Source organism: Salvelinus namaycush, chromosome 7, assembly GCF_016432855.1.
Source record: "Salvelinus namaycush isolate Seneca chromosome 7, SaNama_1.0, whole genome shotgun sequence".
Taxonomy (NCBI): domain Eukaryota; kingdom Metazoa; phylum Chordata; class Actinopteri; order Salmoniformes; family Salmonidae; genus Salvelinus; species Salvelinus namaycush.
In genome coordinates this window covers 53182054-53204145 of record NC_052313.1, presented here as the reverse complement: position 1 = coordinate 53204145, position 22092 = coordinate 53182054, and the positions used below count along the sequence as shown (strand labels likewise).

Sequence of the window (22092 nt, the reverse complement as noted above, 5' to 3'; positions counted from 1 at the left end):
TTCTCCACTTGGCAATGTGCTGGGTCTCTATCTTTCATCTGATCAAGATTAACATCAGATGAGGTGTAAACATTCTCAACGTTGGCTATACAGGTACATGTCTATCTCCGGCTCGGTGTCTGCTTCTTGCGAAATACACAGCACGATATATCAATCAGTGTCCGGACGGTGTATACAATGTATTAGCAACAGTTTGCGTTGGAGTAATACAGTATACTGTGTGAAGTTACAGGCGGTGTCTAGTGCTAATGGTTACGTTTATGCGGAGGGCGTTCACTCGCTTGTGGTCATTTATAAGGTATTTCTTTCCGAACGGTTTCTCCAGAACGAGGGGGCTTTTGGTCTGACGCACAGACTCTTGTTTTCATCTGAATGCTCTGGCTGTTCCCGTTTCCTTTGATTGATGAGTTGAAGGAGAGCGTTTGATGTAGACTACCCTTTTTCACCCCTTATTCATATCTGAAAGCAATTCATGAGCCAACCGGAGTCGGGTCCTGTCCCCTTTCCCTTCTCACCGAGGAAAAACAGTCCTGACGTGCTGGATGAAGTTTCTGAAGCGTGAAATAAAATTGCGTCACCATTTTACCTGATGCAGAGAAGTTCCTCCGGGCCTTTTTTTAAAAGACAAGATGATTATTATTATTATTTAGTTATTTGATTCCAATCATCTCGATTTGGTCATTGTGTGCTCCTCCGTTATTCGTTTCTATTTTTTTTTTATATTTTTGGAGAAGAGACTGGCGGATTTGCATACAGACTTGGTGAATCTGTGCGCGCGAGTCAAGCATCACACACCTCTCTTCCAAGGAGCAAGCCCCACCCGGGGAGCGTCTGGGGCTTGCGTCCTTCAGATAATTACGTTAAAATCGCTCCGTATGTTTTTGAGAGTATGTCTGACAGACTCCTTTAGCGCGTGGCTTCAAATTCGCATGTTCACATTTTCGATAGGCTTGATTTTTTGTCGATCACCGGGAGAAGACGGGGGGGTAGTCTAAACATTTTTGGGCGAGGAGAAGAACGAAACCTTTCGACAATTATTTTCGTGTTTTTGGACTATGTGACATCAAACGTCACAGATATTTAATGATCAAATATGACCAAGTACGGATATCGGAAATGTTTTCAGTTTGGAAAACCTTCTCCTCTACAAGGATTCACGCAGTCAAATTCGAAATCATTTGACAACAACGGTGACAGGTTGTTAGTTGTTGAATGGCCATGATAAAATGACAACGCAATGTTCTGTATCCTCACCGAAATGTGGTATTTGGACTTGATTGCGTAGTGTCGAAATGTTTTTCTGACGGATAAAGAAGATACATTTTATAGACACAACTATGGGGCTGTAGCTGCAGACCGAACATAATCGCTTGTTGTGCCGTCTGCGCTCCGTGCCCAAAGGGAAACGGGGAACGGGCTCTGTGTTTCCTTTTCCCCCGGGTTGTTTCGGTTGAGACATGGCAGCTATTGCCAGCGGTTTGATACGACAGAAGAGACAGGCACGGGAACAACAAGTCCACCGGCCGACGCCACACCGACGGAGGCGAAGCCCCAACAAGAATAAAGGACTTTGTAACGGGAATTTGGTCGACATCTTCTCCAAAGTGAGAATCTTCGGCTTGAAGAAAAGAAGGCTACGGAGACAAGGTGTGGGCTGAGCGGAAAGCGCGGGAGACGCATGGACACGTTACGGTTGTCATTAAGCGCGAGGGAGAGAGCAGCCTTACGTTAGCTCCAACGGTTCAATAGTTTACCCCTACATGCATTAATAAAAACAGGTAGTTAACGAAAGTAGCCTAAGCAGTGTGGCTGGTAAGTTTGACCACATTGCTGTTTCATTCCTTACAAATATAGTTATTGTGATAACATTGACGCTCTCGTCCTCTCGACAAGACTTCAAATTACGCATTTTAATTAGCCTAGGAGTTGAGACTAAAGTGGGAAAATAACGATTTCTAGCCTAATCTTTCATTGATTGGTTTACTGCTGATTGCCTTTCTGAGTGAAGGGTTTGAGTCAGACAAAATCGATGTTACAGTTAGGTGTTACATACAGATTAAAATACGTTTGAGGGGTGGATAGGTGAATCAGGTTGCCGTATTAAATATCTCACCAAACAGTTGGCCATTTTATAGGTATTTATCACAGAACTTGAATCAGGTTGAGTCAAAGAACAGACAGGTTTTGAAATGTAGTCTATTGAATTTGACATATCTTGATTCATACATACAGTATAGCTGACACCACCAATATACGAAAATGACATCATGACAAGCTCTGTAAGGCAGGGGGTAACTGGCATGACTGGTCTCAGGAGAGAGAGAGGGGGTGACTGACTGTGAGCGCAGCAACCTCAGTCAAGTGACAGCCATTTTGTCAAAGCCAATGACATTCAGTGCAACCTGTGGCCTTATAGATGGGGTGCATGCATGCAGAACACAGTACAGTCTGAGACACATGCTGTGTGTGTGTGTGTGTGTGTGTGTGTGTGTGTGTGTGTGTGTGTGTGTGTGTGTGTGTGTGTGTGTGTGTGTGTGTGTGTGTGTGTAGTTGAGGGGAGTTGCCTCAAGCATCCTGTCGAAAATGAAATATGAATTCAGGGTTTCTTAACCTCGGAGTGAGCAGGGGGTAAGAGGAACGAGAGGAGGAGGAGAGGCGAAGGATGAAGGGGTGGAGGAGGAAAGGGGAAAGGATGAGAGAGATTGAAGGAAGAAGAGAGGGGAAGAGTGGGAGAAAAGGAGAATAATGAACGAGGGGAGGGCAGAGAAAGAAAGAAAGAAAGAGGAGATGGACGGAGGAAGAGAAGGATGAAAAGGGGAGGAGAGGGAGTGAAGGATGAAGGGAAGAGAAGAGTAGAGAAGGATGGAATGAAGAGATGAAAGTGGGATAGAAGGAATGGTGCTTTGATCTGTTGAACATCTCTTTTGTTACGATTCATTTTTCAGTAAGACAGAGAAAAGGTCATGTCTGCCTTGATTCCAGAAGGAACTACTGCCCCCCTCTCTTCCCCCTCTCTCCCTCCCTCTCCCCCTCTCTTCCCCCTCTCTCCCTCTCTCTCCCTCTCTTCTCCGTCCTTCATCTACCATTTTCTCTCCAGGGTCTCCTCTGTTTATGATACAGTATCTCTCTATCTTAATCTCTTTTCCAAATCTCTAGTCTCGCCCATCTGCTTTCTGAACATTCTCAACCATCTAAAGAGCAGCTCTAGAAGGCTGGAGTCATTCTGATACACTCTCAGCTGACATGTAGGGATATAAGAATTCTCCGAATGTAAAGATGAAAACTTCTGTGGTATCCTTATCTGATATCTGAGAGGGTTTACAGGGCTGTGTGTGTGTGTGTGTGTGTTGGAGAGGAGGTACTCTTATCGCTCAGAGTGTGATGGTGACGTTTAGACAGTCCCCTCTCCCTTCTTCTCTCTCCTTCCCTCTCTCCTCCCTTACAACTTGTTTCCTCCACTCTCACCACTCATCTCCCTTCTCTCCTCCTCCTCTCTCCTTCCACTACCCCCCCCCCCCCCCCTCCCTCCCTCCCTCCTTCCCTCCCTCCTTCCTGCTTCCAGCTGTGGTAGCTTCTGGTTGAAGCCTGGCCATATATCCTCAGGCTCTCTCCTCTCTTTTCTCCTCTCCTCTCGCCACTCTGACTGCGTGACTGGGTCTGAATCCTGGCGACACACACATAAGGTTTTCTGAAGGGCAAACATAGACTCTCCTCCTCTCTATCTATGCCTCTCTTCCATCTTTCATTCTCTCTCTCTCTCCCTCTCCCTCTCCCTCTCTCATAGGTAATGTTCAAATATTGGGAAAAGCCACCCTCTCCTCTTCTGCTTCTTGAAGTAGTGTGAAATGTGTTCTTCCTTCTTACACCTTCCTTCAAGTCGTCACAAATAGCAGAAATCAATCATTGGTCATAGAATTCCCAGTACATGTATGTTACAGGAACGTCCACCATCTGTAGTTGACCTGAGAGCCCATGTAGAGTCCAGATATTCCTCATTTAGAGTAGCCTACCAATGATGACAACTACTGTAATGATTGCTCTCGTGCAATACAGAATCTTATGATATTGACATTTTGATTTATGGCTACAGGCCTTATTCAATACATGTTCTATTCAATAGATCAATATCATTTTGATTAAAATGATATGGATCATCATGGGGAGGATAACCAGAGATTAGCGGTGTTGGAACAACGCAGACAAAGACGGGGGAATACCTTCCTCTGAATAAGCAGACAGGGACATTGGAATCACGAGACTGTATCCATGGCAACCCATACAAAGAGGGAATCCTGGACCAGTTTCCCTAGTAACAGACAGGATATGGGAATCTGGGAAAATGGGAATTTCTCCCCAGTAACACACAGCAGGTCAGTGAGGAAGGAAAGAGACCCTACCTGTTGAAGCAGACAGAATTCCCAAAGTTAAGAAATACAATTCCATTAGTCAGATTTATGGAAGCTTGGGAATTTTGTATCTGTTTTGGGTCGTCTTGACCAAGTGTTTCCATTGAAAAAGAGATACACTTTAGGAAAAGGGCTTTGTTTTTCCCACATTCCATGTCATGTTTGACTGTGCAGATTTGAACTATGTAACGCTACAGAGGCTCAGGGAAACCAAAGGAGGCTCTTTCGGGGAGTCTAGTTATGGTACAGATGTGTCTTCCTGATACCCTCTCTGTCTCTGAGTGGAAGTCAATGGTCTGGTAACACTCCTTAATTTAACACTCATACGGAACAGGGTTTCCATAAGGACACACACACACAGAGAGAGAGAGAGCGAGAGACTCATTAAGGTATTAGAGGAAGCCCTGACACACTTGATTAAACAGTGTTTAAATGGGTCTCTCTAAGTGAATCTGTACTGTTGAAGTCCTTCTAGAGCATAATCCACACTACTCTCATCTCAGTGACTTCACCTCTATCTCCTCATACTCTGTTCTCATCTCAGTGACTCCACCTCTATCTCCTCATACTCTGTTCTCATCTCAGTGACTCCACCTCTATCTCCTCATACTCTGTTCTCATCTCAGTGACTCCACCTCTATCTCCTCATACTCTGTTCTCATCTCAGTGACTCCACCTCTATCTCCTCATACTCTGTTCTCATCTCAGTGACTCCACCTCTATCTCCTCATACTCTGTTCTCATCTCAGTGACTTCACCTCTATCTCCTCATACTCTGTTCTCATCTCAGTGACTCCACCTCTATCTCCTCATACTCTGTTCTCATCTCAGTGACTTCACCTCTATCTCCTCATACTCTGTTCTCATCTCAGTGACTTCACCTCTATCTCCTCATACTCTGTTCTCATCTCAGTGACTCCACCTCTATCTCCTCATCTCTACTCTGTTCTCATCTCAGTGACTCCACCTCTATCTCCTTATCTCTACTCTGTTCTCATCTCAGTGACTCCACCTCTATCTCCTTATCTCTACTCTGTTCTCATCTCAGTGACTCCACCTCTATCTCCTCATACTCTGTTCTCATCTCAGTGACTTCACCTCTATCTCCTCATACTCTGTTCTCATCTCAGTGACTCCACCTCTATCTCCTCATCTCTACTCTGTTCTCATCTCAGTGACTCCACCTCTATCTCCTTATCTCTACTCTGTTCTCATCTCAGTGACTCCACCTCTATCTCCACATCTCTAGACGGTTAAAGTGTTTTTTTACCCCCAAATTAAAATGACCAGACGTTGTCTAAGATCTTCTAAAATGTATTCTCAGGTGGTTGGAAGTTGAGCTGAACAGACAGACTACTAGTGTAGAGGGTTGGTAACCATTCCTCCCATCACACCCCTGTCCCTGGTGTGAAAACTGGAAAATCCCTTTCTCTCGCTCTCTCTTCCTCTATTTCCCTCTCGCTCTTCTAAACTGGGTCAGTCTCGTCTGCAGTTCTAATCTATCATGTTCATTGGAGCATACCTTTTTTTCTCTGGCACACACACATCACCACAACCAACAACAACTTCAGAGGGGATCTCCACATTGCTGTAGACACTCAGAAGAGGGTGTGGTCTGTTTGTGTGAAAGAAAGTGTGTGTGTGTGTGTGTGTGTGTGTGTGTGTGTGTGTGTGTGTGTGTGTGTGTGTGTGTGTGTGTGTGTGTGTGTGTGTGTGTGTGTGTGTGTGTGTGTGTGTGTGTGTGTGTGTGTGTGTGTGTGTGTGTGTGTGTGTGTGAGGCAGGATGGTGCGGTCTGTGTACGGTGCATTCAGAAACTATTCAGACCCCTTGACTTTTTCCACATTTTGTTATGTTACAGCCTTATTCTAAAATCGATTTTTTTTAAATTCCCTCATCAATCTACACTCAATACCCCATAATGACAAAGTGAAAACTGTTTTTTAGAAATGTTTGCAAATGTATTAAAAATAAAAAACAGAAATACCTTATTTACATAAGTATTCAGACCCTTTGCTATGAGACTCTAAGCTCAGGTGCATCCTGTTTTCATTGATCATCCTTGAGATGTTTCTATAACTTGATTAGAGTCCACCTGTGGTAAGTTCAATTGACTGGACATGATTTGGAAAGGCACACACCAGTCTATATACTGTAAAGTTCCACAGTTGACAGTGCATGTCAGAGCAAAAACCAAGCCATGAGGTCTAAGGAATTGTCCGTAGAGCTTCTAGACAGGTTTGTGACAAGGCACAGATCTGGGGAAGGGTACCAAAAAAGGTCTGCAGCATTGAAGGTCCAAAAGAACACAGTGGCCTCCATCATTATTAAATGGAAGAAGTTTGGAACCACCAAGACTCTTCCTAGAGCTGGCCACCCGGCCAAATTGAGCAATCGGGGGAGAAGGGCCTTGGTCAGCGAGGTGACCAAGAACCCATGGTCACTCTGACAAAGCTCCAGATTTCCTCTGTGGAGATGGGAGAACTTTCCGGAAGGACAACGATCTCTGCAGCACTCCACCAATCAGGCCTTTATAGTAGAGTGGCCAGACGTAAGCCACTCCTCAGTAAAATGAACATGACAGCCCTCTTGTAGTTTGCCAAAAGGCACCTAAAGACTCTCAGACCATGAGAAACAAGATTCTCTGGTCTGATTGAAACCAAGATTGAACTCTTTGGCCTGAATGCCAAGCGTCACGTTTGGAGGAAACCTGGCACCATCCCTACGGTGAAGCATGGTGGTGGCAGAATCAGGCTGTGGGGATGTTTTTCAGCGGCAGGTACTGGGAGACTAGTCAGAATTGAGGGAAAGATGAACGGAGCAAGGTTCACCTTCCAGTATGACAACGACCCTAAACACACAGCCAAGACAACGCAAGAGTGGCTTCAGAACAAGTCTGTGAATGTCCTTGAGTGGCCCAGCTAAAGCCCGGACTTGAACCAGATCGAACATCTCTGGAGAGACTTGAAAATAGCTGTGCAGCAACGCTCCACATCCAACCTGACAGAGCTTGAGAGGATCTGCAGAGAAGAATGGTAGAAACTCCACAAATACAGGTGTGCCAAGCTTGTAACGTCATACCCAAGAAGACTTGAGGCTGTAATCGCTGCTAAAGGTGCTTCAACAAAGTACTGAGTAAAGGGTCTCAATACTTATGTAAATGTGATATTTCCGGTTTTTATTTTTTATTTATACATTTGCTAAAATGTCTAGAAACCTCTTTTTGCTTCGTCATTATGGGTAATTTTGTGTAGATTGATGAGGGGAAAAAACAATTTAATCCATTTTAGAATAAGGCTGTAACGTAACAAAATGTGGGGAAAGTCAACGGGTCTGAATACTTTCCGAATGCACTGTATGTGTGTGTTGGGTCCAGCTATTTCACCACTGTTTATCCATGGCTTCTCTTTCTGTTCCTTTATTCTTTTTCTCTTTCTCCTCAGCCCTAGAACACTGTTCCAAAATCCTTCTCTTACCTTCTCTTATCTTTCTCTCTCTGTTTCTCTGTTTGACATGTTTCTCTCTCCGTCTGTTTTGTGACAGGGAGTTGGGGGAGAAGGTAATGAAGTCTCGGGCCTGTGTGGGTGTGGACTGGGTTGCACACACATGCTGACATTCTCAGACATTTCTGAGATTAAGAGCTTTTTCTCCTGAGCTCCGGTCTGTCTGCTCGCTCTTTTTTGTGTGAAAACAGACTGATATTGTCATGGAGATAAAAGAAACTTCAGAATAATGTAGTCTAGAACTTTTACACTGAAGCCAGCCCACCTTTTAATAATGAGACTCTCTCTTCTCTCTCCTCTCTCTCTCTTCTCTCTCTTCTCTTTCTTCTCTCTCTCCTCTCTTCTCTCTCTCTCTTCTCTTTCTTCTCTTTCTCCTCTCCTCTCTCTCTCTTCTCTCTCTTCTCTTTCTTCTCTCTCTCCTCTCTCTCTCTTCTCTTTCTTCTCTTTCTCCTCTCCTCTCTCCTCTCTTCTCTCCTCTCTCCTCTCTCTCTTCTCTCTCCTCTCTCTCTTCTCTCCTCTTTCTTCTCTCTCCTCTCTCTCTCCTCTCTTCTCTCTCTCTCCTCTCTCTCTAGATCCACAGCTTAAGGGCATAGTGACCAGGTTGTACTGCAGACAGGGATACTACTTGCAGATGAACCCAGATGGATGTCTGGACGGGACCAAAGATGACGGCACTAACTCCTGTGAGTCCGCACGAACACACATGCGCACACAGAGGGGGGTAGATTGAGTGGCAACCTCCGTCAACCCAGTGACAGACATTTTATCAGAAGTCACCCAATCACAGATCTCATGGAGTACATGTCAGACATGGACAAATGAGAACTGACACACAGAAGTCCAGATGAACACGGCTCTGTGACTAATGTCATTTCTCACACGGCTACTACACGCATGTGTCAAGTCTCATACACGTCTCGTGATCCATTCATGTGATTAAGTGTTCTGGTAGCTTTCATGTATATACTGTATTGTTCCATTCTAGTCACATTCTAGTGTGTGTGTGTGTGTGTGTGTGTGTGTGTGTGTGTGTGTGTGTGTGTGTGTGTGTGTGTGTGTGTGTGTGTGTGTGTGTGTGTGTGTGTGTGTGTGTGTGTGTGTGTGTGTGTGTGTGTGTGTGTGTGTAACTGTGTCACATGGTTGACTGAGTATCTGAATCTTATATAGATGCATACGTACGCTACGTACACACACAGAGACACACACACACACACACACACACACACACAATAATGTTTATTCTGGTAAGATTGTCAATCTGCTTTACTGTGCTGATTTGTCTCTCAGCTTTGTTCAACCTCATCCCAGTGGGCCTTCGAGTGGTGGCCATCCAGTCAGTCAAGATGGGTCTGTACATCGCCATGAACGGGGAAGGACACCTCTACACATCAGTGAGTACAGACCAATGCTGATGATGACGTGTGCCAGCCGGGCGGCCATCTTGGTTGAGCTGATTTTCAGAATGTTTAGTCATCTGTTGATTACTATGACAATTCTCAGTTTTCTTCTATAAGTGTATGTGTGTAATTATTAGATAGATAGATCGATCTATCTTAGGCTGCGTTTACACAGACAGCCCAAATCTGATCTTTTGCCCAATTATTGGCAAAAGATCTGACAGGTTGAAAGACCAATTAGTGAAAAAAAGATTGGAATTGGGCTGCCTGTGTAAACACAACCTTTCTATCACTCAGTCACCGTACTAATATACAGCCCATCTGTCCTGTAGACACACAGGGTTCATCAAGATCCTGGAATCCTTTAGGAGGAATACGTGTACGTTTCCCCAGAGGCCATAGTGAGGATTTGGCTAATGCAGTGGTTTCCAAACTTTTTATAGTCCCGTACCCTTTCAAACATTCAACCTCCGCCTGCGTACCCCCTCCCCTCTAGCACCAGGGTCAGCGCACTCTCAAATGTTGTTTTTTGCCATCATTGTAAGCCTGCCAAACACACACTATACGATACATTTATTAAACATAAGAATGAGTGTGAGTTTTTGTCACAACCTGGCTCGTGGGAAGTGACAAAGAGCTCTTATAGGACCAGGGCACAAATAATAATATAATGATAATCAATAATTTGCTCTTTATTTAGCCATCTTACATATTAAACCTTATTTGTTCATCAAAATGTTGAATAACTCACCACAGGTTAATGAGAAGGGTGTGCTTGAAAGGATGCACATAACTCTGCAATGTTGGGTTTCCAGTGGTTTGCAGAAGACGATGTCTTCCTTAATTGACCCCCCATAAACGTAACAGACATATACCAGTAGCTGTGCCAGGCCCGCCACGTCTGTTGACTCATCCAGCTGTAACGCATAGAATTCACTAGCTTGTATGCGAAGCAGTAATTGTTTCAAAACATCTCATGTCACTGATGCGTCGTGAAACAGTGTTGTTTGTCTGTATAGTTTGGCCTTTTCCCCCAGCATTGTCCCAGCCATATCCGCGGCAGCAGGAACAATTAAGTCCTCCACAATAGTATGGGTCTTGCCTGTCCTAGCCACTCAGTAGCTCACCATATAAGACACTTCTAGCCCCTTCTTATTAACATGTCTTACTACTCGAAAGTCGTCTTTATTCTCGCTCAAAAAACTTCCGTGGCTTATTTTTTGTGTACAGTGCTGTCTGTCTGACCATTGGTTCACCCCGGGTTCGTATGAAGGGGAACATGCGTCATGAATACTAAATACTGTCATGACCAGAGGAGGCTGGTGGGAGGCGCTATAGGAGGACGGGCTCATTGTAAAGGCTGGAATGGAATCAATGGAACGGTATCAAACATATGGAAACTACACATTTGACTCCGTTCCATTCATTCCATTCCAGCCTTTACAGTGAGCCCGTCCTCCTGTAGCGCCTCCCACCAGCCTCCTCTGGTCATTACCCTAGGTAGGGCACAAGAGGTCATCTTCTCTTTAGGTTGCAACATTATATGACTCCTCAGTAAGATTCCTATCTTGAATAGTTCTCTAGTCTTTATGGGGTTGGTGATGAATCAATGGGCATGTCACTATATGACAGTAGATGTATCAGAAGAACAGTTCCCTGAGTGTTTCTCATTGTGAATTCACCATTACTCATCCTCTTTGTTCATCACATAATAATGGAATTACATCAGCTGCTGCTTCTGCTTCGACAGGTAGTGTTCTGACAAGGAGCTTTATATGGAAAAGACCAGCAGAGAGAGAAAGAGATAGAGAGATTGAAATAGAGAAAAATCCACATCCGTTTGCACCCAAAGCCTCCTCTCTCTCCTTGTCTCCAAGGAAACTTGAGGGGTTCCTTGCGAGAAAGTGAAGTGGTGAGAAAGATGGTGAGAGAGAGTGGGAGGGAGGGAGGGAGGGAGGGAGGGAGGGAGGGAGGGAGGGAGGGAGGGAGGGAGGGAGGGAGGGAGGGAGAAATATGAATTATTCCCTACCCTGACACAGCAGAGCAGTCAAATATCCCTATTTTTCCTCACTGAGTCGGAGCGAGGGAGAGGGATATTATGCTGCAGAGAGGAGAGCATCCGGGCGCTTGTTTTGTCCTTTTTGGAGGAGAGATGTTGTGTTCTGTTTCTCTCTGTTCAGTTAGAGACAGAGGGATGAGGGCTGCTTTTTAATTATTGATGGGGGAAGTCCTGTCCACATGCAGCCGCCGCACACACACACACACACACACACACACACACACACACACACACACACACACACACACACACACACACACACACACACACACACACACACACACACACACACACACACACCGCTGACTATGAAGAGAAAAAAAAGCAGTCCTGTTAGGGATTTAACAGATAGTATCTGTTTTTTACCGAAGAATTATGTTTTATAATAATACAACAGATATGTTGCTCTAGCATTTCAAAGAATTCAACACAATTGATAACTACCTGGAACTAAATGGTTTATAGAGGCGTTGCTTTGATGAATCACAAAAACACAAGATGGCCGACCCTTAACAGTAAGATCAAGAATAGTGTTACTCCTGAAGATGAAGCATCAAGATGAACTATAGCACTACACATCTGTCAGACAGATGAGACAGCTCTCTGGTTGTAGAGAGAGACTCGTCTCTTTCCACCCATCTCTCTCGGTCTCTGTCTCTGCAGTCAACAGATGGCCTAGTGTGAAATGATCTGGTATGTGTTAATTACCAACGACGCTGGGCAAGAGGAAACCAGCTCTGAGTGTGTGTTGAAGAGTGTGAAGAGCACACACATCTGAGTACTCGAGCACACACTCATGCAGACACACAACACACACACACACACACACACACACACACACACACACACACACACACACACACACACACACACACACACACACACACACACACACACACACACACACAGTTACACGCATGCACATCTGAGTACTCGAGCACACACTCATGCAGACACACAGACAACACACAGTTACACGGAAACCTGTATGTTAGTTTACACCTTTATAGTAACAAAAACAGTGTACAGTATATACAGTAGCCCTCACCGTCGGGTCTTAGAGTTTTCTATGGAGGGAGAACTATCCTATCCTGTACATGTTAATACTATGGAGGGAGAACTATCCTATCCTGTACATGTTAATACTATGGAGGGAGAACTATCATATCCTGTACATGTTAATACTATGGAGGGAGAACTATCATATCCTGTACATGTTAATACTATGGAGGGAGAACTATCATATCCTGTACATGTTAATACTATGGAGGGAGAACTATCATATCCTGTACATGTTAATACTATGGAGGGAGAACTATCATATCCTGTACATGTTAATACTATGGAGGGAGAACTATCATATCCTGTACATGTTAATACTATGGAGGGAGAACTATCATATCCTGTACATGTTAATACTATGGAGGGAGAACTATCATATCCTGTACATGTTAATACTATGGAGGGAGAACTATCCTATTCAGTACATGTTAATACTATGGAGGGAGAACTATCATATCCTGTACATGTTAATACTATGGAGGGAGAACTATCATATCCTGTACATGTTAATACTATGGAGGGAGAACTATCATATCCTGTACATGTTAATACTATGGAGGGAGAACTATCATATCCTGTACATGTTAATACTATGGAGGGAGAACTATCCTATCCTGTACATGTTAATACTATGGAGGGAGAACTATCATATCCTGTACATGTTAATACTATGCTGGGAGAACTATCATATCCTGTACATGTTAATACTATGGAGGGAGAACTATCATATCCTGTACATGTTAATACTATGGAGGGAGAACTATCATATCCTGTACATGTTAATACTATGGAGGGAGAACTATCATATCCTGTACATGTTAATACTATGGAGGGAGAACTATCATATCCTGTACATGTTAATACTATGGAGGGAGAACTATCCTATCCTGTACATGTTAATACTATGGCGGGAGAACTATCCTATCCTGTACATGTTAATACTATGGAGGGAGAACTATCCTATCCTGTACATGTTAATACTATGGAGGGAGAACTATCCTATCCTGTACATGTTAATACTATGGAGGGAGAACTATCATATCCTGTACATGTTAATACTATGGAGGGAGAACTATCATATCCTGTACATGTTAATACTATGGAGGGAGAACTATCCTATCCTGTACATGTTAATACTATGGAGGGAGAACTATCATATCCTGTACATGTTAATACTATGGAGGGAGAACTATCATATCCTGTACATGTTAATACTATGGAGGGAGAACTATCCTATCCTGTACATGTTAATACTATGGAGGGAGAACTATCATATCCTGTACATGTTAATACTATGGAGGGAGAACTATCATATCCTGTACATGTTAATACTATGGAGGGAGAACTATCCTATCCTGTACATGTTAATACTATGGAGGGAGAACTATCATATCCTGTACATGTTAATACTATGGAGGGAGAACTATCATATCCTGTACATGTTAATACTATGGAGGGAGAACTATCATATCCTGTACATGTTAATACTATGGAGGGAGAACTATCATATCCTGTACATGTTAATACTATGGAGGGAGAACTATCCTATCCTGTACATGTTAATACTATGGAGGGAGAACTATCATATCCTGTACATGTTAATACTATGGAGGGAGAACTATCATATCTTGTACATGTTAATACTACGGAGGGAGAACTATCATATCCTGTACATGTTAATACTATGCTGGGAGAACTATCATATCCTGTACATGTTAATACTATGGAGGGAGAACTATCCTATCCTGTACATGTTAATACTATGGAGGGAGAACTATCCTATTCAGTACATGTTAATACTATGGAGGGAGAACTATCATATCCTGTACATGTTAATACTATGGAGGGAGAACTATCATATCCTGTACATGTTAATACTATGGAGGGAGAACTATCCTATCCTGTACATGTTAATACTATGGAGGGAGAACTATCATATCCTGTACATGTTAATACTATGGAGGGAGAACTATCCTATCCTGTACATGTTAATACTATGGAGGGAGAACTATCCTATCCTGTACATGTTAATACTATGGAGGGAGAACTATCATATCCTGTACATGTTAATACTATGGAGGGAGAACTATCATATCCTGTACATGTTAATACTATGGAGGGAGAACTATCCTATCCTGTACATGTTAATACTATGGAGGGAGAACTATCCTATCCTGTACATGTTAATACTATGGCGGGAGAACTATCCTATCCTGTACATGTTAATACTATGGAGGGAGAACTATCATATCCTGTACATGTTAATACTATGGAGGGAGAACTATCCTATCCTGTACATGTTAATACTATGGAGGGAGAACTATCATATCCTGTACATGTTAATACTATGGAGGGAGAACTATCCTATCCTGTACATGTTAATACTATGGAGGGAGAACTATCCTATCCTGTACATGTTAATACTATGGAGGGAGAACTATCCTATCCTGTACATGTTAATACTATGGAGGGAGAACTATCATATCCTGTACATGTTAATACTATGGAGGGAGAACTATCATATCCTGTACATGTTAATACTATGGAAGGAGAACTATCATATCCTGTACATGTTAATACTATGGAAGGAGAACTATCATATCCTGTACATGTTAATACTATGGAGGGAGAACTATCATATCCTGTACATGTTAATACTATGGAGGAAAACATAAGTAAGATAGATGCTGTATGTGCCACCTTTTTCCCACAAAAGGGCTTTATAACAAGACAAAAATACTCCTCAGTTTCATCAGCTGTCCAGGTGGCTGGTCTCGAACGATCCCGCAGGTGAAGAAGCCGGATGTAGAGGTCCTGGGCTGGCGTGGTTACACGTGGTCTGCAGTTGTGAAGCCGGTTGGACTTACTGCCAAATTCTTTAAAATTACGTTGGAGGTGGCTTATGGTAGAGAAATTAACATTCAATTATCTGGCAACAGCTCTTGTGGACATTCCTGCAGTCTGCATGCCAATTGCATGCTTCCTCAAAACTTGAGACATCTGTGGCATTGTGTTGTGTGACACAACTGCACATTTTAAAGTGCCCTTTTATTGTCCCCAGTACAAGGTGCACCTGTGTAATGACCATGCTGTTTAATCAGCTTCATGATATGCCACACCTGTCAGGTGGATGGATTATCTTGGCAAAGGAGAAATGCTCACTAACAGGGATGTAAACAAATTTGTGTACAAAATTTGAGAGAAATACACTTTTTGTACGTAACTAACATTTCTGGGATCTTTTATTTAAGCTCATGAAACATGTGACCAACACTTTACATGTTGCGTTTATATTTTTGTTCAGTAGAGATACAAGGAGACAACAACTAATTCCTGCCCAGAGACTGCTGATGCCTATGAGCTGACATGTTCCATAACATATTAAATACATGAATACATAGGCAACACATGCGTGCACACACACTCACACATGCTGAAACTCTCAACTGTTGTCTTTCCCACAATTGCTCCCCGTTGCTGTTTAAGTGGATGCTTGCCAGCAGTGGTCTTTCCTAATTTCCGGAATATTCCTGGGTGATTTGGTTATAATTTGGAAAGGCAGGATAGGGATCAGGAGGAGCAGTGTGTGTGTGTGTGGGGGGGGTATTGTTGCGGCTTTGAGGAACAAAGACAGAAGTTACCCTGGGCCGTATGCACACACACATACTGTAGCTCATATATTGGCTGGGGGATAATTAGTTATTTGTTTATTTGGTGGAGAAATACATTAAACCTTTGTATGGCTGTGTGTATATCTCTATTTTGCTGTCTCTCTCTCTTCCTCTTCTCTCTCTCTCTCTTCTCCTCTTCCTTCTCTCTCTCTCTTTCTCTTCTCTCGCTCTCTCTCTTCCTCTTCTCTCCCTCTCTTCTCTCCCTCTCTCTCTTCTCTCCCTCTTCTCTCCCTCTCTCTCTTCTCTTCCTCTTCTCTCCCTCTCTTCTCTCTCTCTCTCGCTCCCTCTTTGTCTTCTCTCTCGCTCTCCCTCTTTCTCTCTCTCTCTCTCTCTCTCTCTTCCTCTTCCCTCGCTCTCTCTCTCTTCTCTCCCTCTTCTCTCTCTCTCTCTTCCTCTTTTCTCGCTCTCTCTTCTCTCCCTCTTCTCTCTCTCTCTCTTTCTTCCTCTTCTCTTGCTCTCTCTCTCTTCTCTTCCTCTTCTCTCCCTCTCTCTTCCTCTTCTCTCCCCCTCTCTCTCTCTCTCTCTCTCTCACTTTTCCTCTCTATACCAGAGCATCTGTTTTCTGACATAGACCTTGTGGCGTGTGTGTGTGCACGTGCGTGTTGGATCCAGAGGCAGAGACAGGACAGGATGACTAGATGAAAGGTTTGTGGAGTTGAAAGGAAGAGCATGGTGTCATCCTCACTAATGGACAACCAGACAGGACACACAACAGCAAGGATGCTACTCTATACCTCTCCACGTTAACAGTATATGGCAGCTGAAGAGATACAGCCAACTGTAGAACTGAACACCATGTTTACGCCATTTTTCTCAGAGTACCGTATTGCTTTTTTGGTTTAAACCACAACGGCCAAAATATTTTCAAAAAGATAACTTATACAAAAATTATTTTTGCCAAAAATGAAGATTGCCCTTTTAAGACTTAAACATTCCATCTAAAGAGGTCTCTAAGTTTCACTAGTCCTTCACACAGTGTTTATTCTGTCCTGTATTCTGCCATTCTCCAGTCCTCCTCCTCTCGCCCTCTTTCCTTTCTTTAACTTACTTGTTTACCCACAATTCCCCTGGGTAATTAGCAGTGTGATAATGAACAGTGTTGGAGGCACAAACACACACACAAACCCATACACACTTACCACACGACACACATACACACGCACCACACATACACACACTTACCACACATACACACACACACACACACACACACACCACATACACACACACCACTCACACACACTGACACAAACTCCCTGCATGACAGAGAAAACAATAAGAGCTGTCTCCACTGGGACCAGGTGGTCATGTGGGATCAATACTGGATCACTCTCTGCACCCTTCTAACCCCTGGTCTAACCTCTGCACACTTCTAACCCCTGGTCTAACCTCAGCACCCTTCTAACCCCTGGTCTAACCTCAGCACCCTTCTAACCCCTGGTCTAACCTCTGCACCCTTCTAACCCCTGGTCTAATCTCTGCACACTTCTAACCCCTGGTCTAACCTCAGCACCCTTCTAACCCCTGGTCTAACCTCAGCACCCTTCTAACCCCTGGTCTAACCTCAGCACCCTTCTAACCCCTGGTCTAACCTCTGCACACTTCTAACCCCTGGTCTAACCTCAGTACCCTTCTAACCCCTGGTCTAACCTCAGTACCCTTCTAACCCCTGGTCTAACCCCAGCACCCTTCTAACCCCTGGTCTAACATCTGCACCCTTCTAACCCCTGGTCTAACCTCTGCACCCTTCTAACCCCTGGTCTAATCTCTGCACCCTTCTAACCCCTGGTCTAACCTCAGCACCCTTCTAACCCCTGGTCTAACCTCAGCACCCTTCTAACCCCTGGTCTAACCTCAGCACCCTTCTAACCCCTGGTCTAACCTCAGCACCCTTCTAACCCCTGGTCTAACCTCAGCACCCTTCTAACCCCTGGTCTAACCTCAGCACCCTTCTAACCCCTGGTCTAACCTCAGCACCCTTCTAACCCCTGGTCTAACCTCTGCACACTTCTAACCCCTGGTCTAACCTCAGTACCCTTCTAACCCCTGGTCTAACCTCTGCACCCTTCTAACCCCTGGTCTAACCTCTGCACCCTTCTAACCCCTGGTCTAACCTCTGCACCCTTCTAACCCCTGGTCTAACCTCAGCTGTATAGAGCACAGCATGAAAACTGGCCCTAGGTCTGTTTCTAATATAATAAAATATTAAGCTCCAGCATGTGTGTGTGTACAGATGTAGGATCTTCATTTGATCACACTGTTGCAGGAGAAGTTTCCTGCAGGACATTTAAAACGTCTAGTATATTCAAGGTTTAATAAGGCTTCTGAAGTTTGTAATTTCCACTTTGAAATGTCAGACTTGATTTTCCCTTGCGGAAAATGTATCAACCCCTACAAAAATGTCCATTAATTATAATCCACATAATAATTCACATTTCCTGTTGCTGCAGGATTATTTTCCTGCTGTAGCAAACTGTGTGTGTGTGTGTGTGTGTGTGTGTGTGTGTGTGTGTGTGTGTGTGTGTGTGTGTGTGTGTGTGTGTGTGTGTGTGTGTGTGTGTGTGTGTGTGTGTGTTTGAACATGTTTAACTATACTTGTTGGGACCAGAAGAATAGTAAACAAATAAAAAATGTACCAACTAGGGACATTTTGTTAGTCCCTACAAGGTCAAATGCTATTTCTATGGGGTTTAGAGCTAAGGTTAGAATTAGTGTTAGGGTTAGAATTAGTGTTAGGGTTAGAATTATGTTTAGGGTTAGGAGCTAGGGTTCGTTTTAGGGTTATGGTTAGGAGCTAGGGTTAGGTTTTGGGGTTAAGGTTAGTGTTAGGTTTAGGGGTTAGGGAAAATAGGATTTTGAATGGGACTGAACTGTGTGTCCCCACAAGGTTAGTTATACAAGACTGTGTGTGTGTTTGTGTGTTTCCCCCCAGGAAACATCCTCCTCCCTTGGTGATTTATCTCTCTCTTCTCTCCTCCTACGTCCTCCTTTCTTTCTTTCCTTCCCCTCTTTCTTTCTCTCCTTTAATCTCCACTGCCTCTTCTCTCTCTCTAACAGCCTGTGTTTTATAACATTGTTCAGTATGCAGGTCCATCTCAATAGTCTAAAATGGCTTCCTCTCCTTGTCACTTCACCTTAAAGGCCCAGTGCAGTCAAAAATGTGATTTCCCTGTGTTTTATATATATTTCCACACTATGAGGTTGGAATAATACTGTGAAAATTATGATAATGTCCTTTTAGTGAAAGAGCTGTTTAAACATGTATATTTTGGTGGGATGGAGTTTTGGCCTGCCTGGTGGTATCACCATAAAAATTATTTGATGTTGAGATAAAAAAAAAAATGTCTGCATTGGGCCTTTAAATCCTAAATGATCTGAAATCACAGGATAAGTAAAAGCAACATGGTGGACACCTGTCCAATTCTTTCACATCAAAGCAGATGAAAGAGAGGAGAGAAGACAAGTAGAGGAAGCAACTTTAGACTATTGAGACACAGCCTGAATGTGCTAATTGGACAGAGTTGAAAGACACAGGGGAAAAGTGCAGTGAACCATAATGAGAACCATAAAAAGAGCAAAGGAAAATGGAAATACGTTGCCAACCACAAACACGATCAATCACACCTAGCCATCACATCAAACCACTGCCCACCCTCCTCCTCCTCCTCTTCTCCTCCCATCTTCTCTGTTCTATCGTTTCCATGGTAACTGGGAACAAAGGCCCACACAGGTGAGCGAGTGTCTCTTTTCTTGTGGTGGTGACTGACAAGCACACCTGATTGGAATTTCAATGTTTTCCCAGCCTGTCTGTCTCTGAGGCTCTGGAAGCTAGGGATGGTTAATTACAGTACAAATCAGTCATTTAGGAGACTGACTGCCCATCCATCCACAGCGCCAAACACCACGCCCACTAGTGTTTCTTCTCCACAATGAGTCTGGATTTGCCTTCCTCCCTGACATTTTGCAGAATGCAAACACATTCTAAACGTTCTGATTGGTTCCAGAAACCAATGGGTTGGACTAGAGTGAGCCATCACGAACCATGAATCACGTCATTGGCTTTGATACTCTGATTGGTTAGAGACGATCCAATCGCTGATGAATTTGTTTTGTACAACGCCCCTCATTTTGAAGTGAGCACAAACAACTTCTAGGATTCAGGCTGAATGTATGTAGAGATTGATAGAGCAGCGGAATTCAATTCGGAGTGAGTCGTCGGGCAAGTCATTTAGCAGGTTGAATGTTGGTAAATCGTCGCCAATGGAAGTTAAATAAATGTCATGGAAACAGATTTAAACTATGATAAAAATCTTGGATGGACGTTTGGCTGGCATCTAATGGAATATTAAGAGCTAGCAATTTGTCCAATGTTGTATGTTTGATACTGATTCTCTGTGTGTGTGTGTGTGTGTGTGTGTGTGTGTGTGTGTGTGTGTGTGTGTGTGTGTGTGTGTGTGTGTGTGTGTGTGTGCGTGTGCGTGTGCGTGCGCGTGCGCGTGCGTGTGTGTGTGTGCGTGTGTGTTTACGTGTCTCCTGTAGGAGCTGTTTACAGCAGAGTGTAAGTTTAAGGAGTCGGTGTTTGAGAACTACTATGTGATCTACTCGTCGATGCTGTACAGACAGAATGAGTCTGGGAGGGCCTGGTTCTTGGGCCTGAACAAGGAAGGACAGCCCATGAAGGGCAACCGAGTGAAAAAGACCAAACCAGCCGCTCACTTCCTGCCCAAACCTATAGAAGGTAAGGGGGTTGTCACACACACATGGATACGCACACACACACACACACACACACACACTCACACGCTCTAACACTCTGATCTCTCCTCTTCTCTGTAGTTGCGATGTACAAGGAGCCGTCGTTGCACGACGTCAGGGAGACGTTGCCTAAAGTTGCCGGAGTCCCGCCCAGCAAAAGCACAACCAGCGAACCAGTGGCCATGAACGGGGGAAAACCAATCAACAAACCCGACCCGAAGGAGACTGCGACATAACCCTGCCCCCTCCTCTCCCCCCGCACGACAGAGACTTGAGACTCTGCCCACTGCACTCAAACTCTCACCTTGATTGGTCAATTATGGGCTAAGTCCCACCTCCTCTCTCTTTCTCTCGCTCATTCTCTCTCTCTCTTTCTCTTTTTGGCTGATTCGGTGCAGTGGTGTTCGAGATGAGGAAATGGACCACTCCATTTGGGGGAGGGGAGGTGGAAGGGAGAAGAGGAGGGGAGAAGGAGGAGGAAGGTGTTGATGAGGAGGAGGAGGAAGGGGAGGAGGAGGAGGGGGATTGGCTGATTTTATCAGCTAGATAAACTACAAACTTGGACAGCGGAATGCCCTACCTACACGATACGGAATGCCTTTTTCAAATCCTTACGATTATTTTTCTGTGACAATCTGTGAGAATGATGACGAAGCGTTTTTTTCCCTCTTCCTTTTTGCCAGGTAGCCTTGCCTGCTGATGGCTACCCATAAGCCCCCTCTCTCACTCTGACGCACTATAGCAACAGAGTCCATCCATATAGACCACAGTCTGTTTGTTTGTCTGTTTACCAATTAGTTTGTTTGTTTATAATTCTATACCCAAAATGCACCAGTGACCGTCTGGATAGATTGTTGTACAGACACAAAACAGGATTTTCATCTTCTATTTGTCAAATGATTGTCTCTCTCTCTCTCTCTCATTCTTTCTTAGTTTCTTTCTCTCGCTCTCTCTCATTCTTAGCTTCTCTCTATCTCTACCTCCACATCTCTATTCTATTTCTTACTATTTTCTCTCTGTGTGTTTGTAGGTTCATTTAGGCAGCGAATGATGCAGGAGGTCAATACTTAGATTTTCTAAGACGTGTATAGAGGGAGAGGACTGGGGCTGGGGATGAGATGTCAATGTGTTGGTAGTATTGACGAGGTAGCAGATGCAATGCGTGGTAGGTAGAGTGCATGGTAGCAGAGTAACTAGCATGTCCACAGAAGCTATGAGTTTCTATCCAGAGCCATGGTCAA

At 43.9% G+C, this 22092-nt stretch overlaps 1 protein-coding gene across 1 annotated transcript; it reads left to right on the top strand.

The window, feature by feature from the left end:
* Window positions 1-1457: 1457 nt before the first annotated feature.
* LOC120050832 (fibroblast growth factor 14-like) lies at window positions 1458-21087 on the top strand. Its single transcript, XM_038997360.1, has 5 exons — window positions 1458-1647; window positions 8480-8590; window positions 9195-9298; window positions 20636-20834; window positions 20933-21087. The coding sequence occupies exons 1-5, from the start codon at window positions 1458-1460 to the stop codon at window positions 21085-21087; spliced, it is 759 nt and encodes a 252-aa protein (XP_038853288.1).
* The last annotated feature ends 1005 nt before the right edge of the window (window positions 21088-22092 follow it).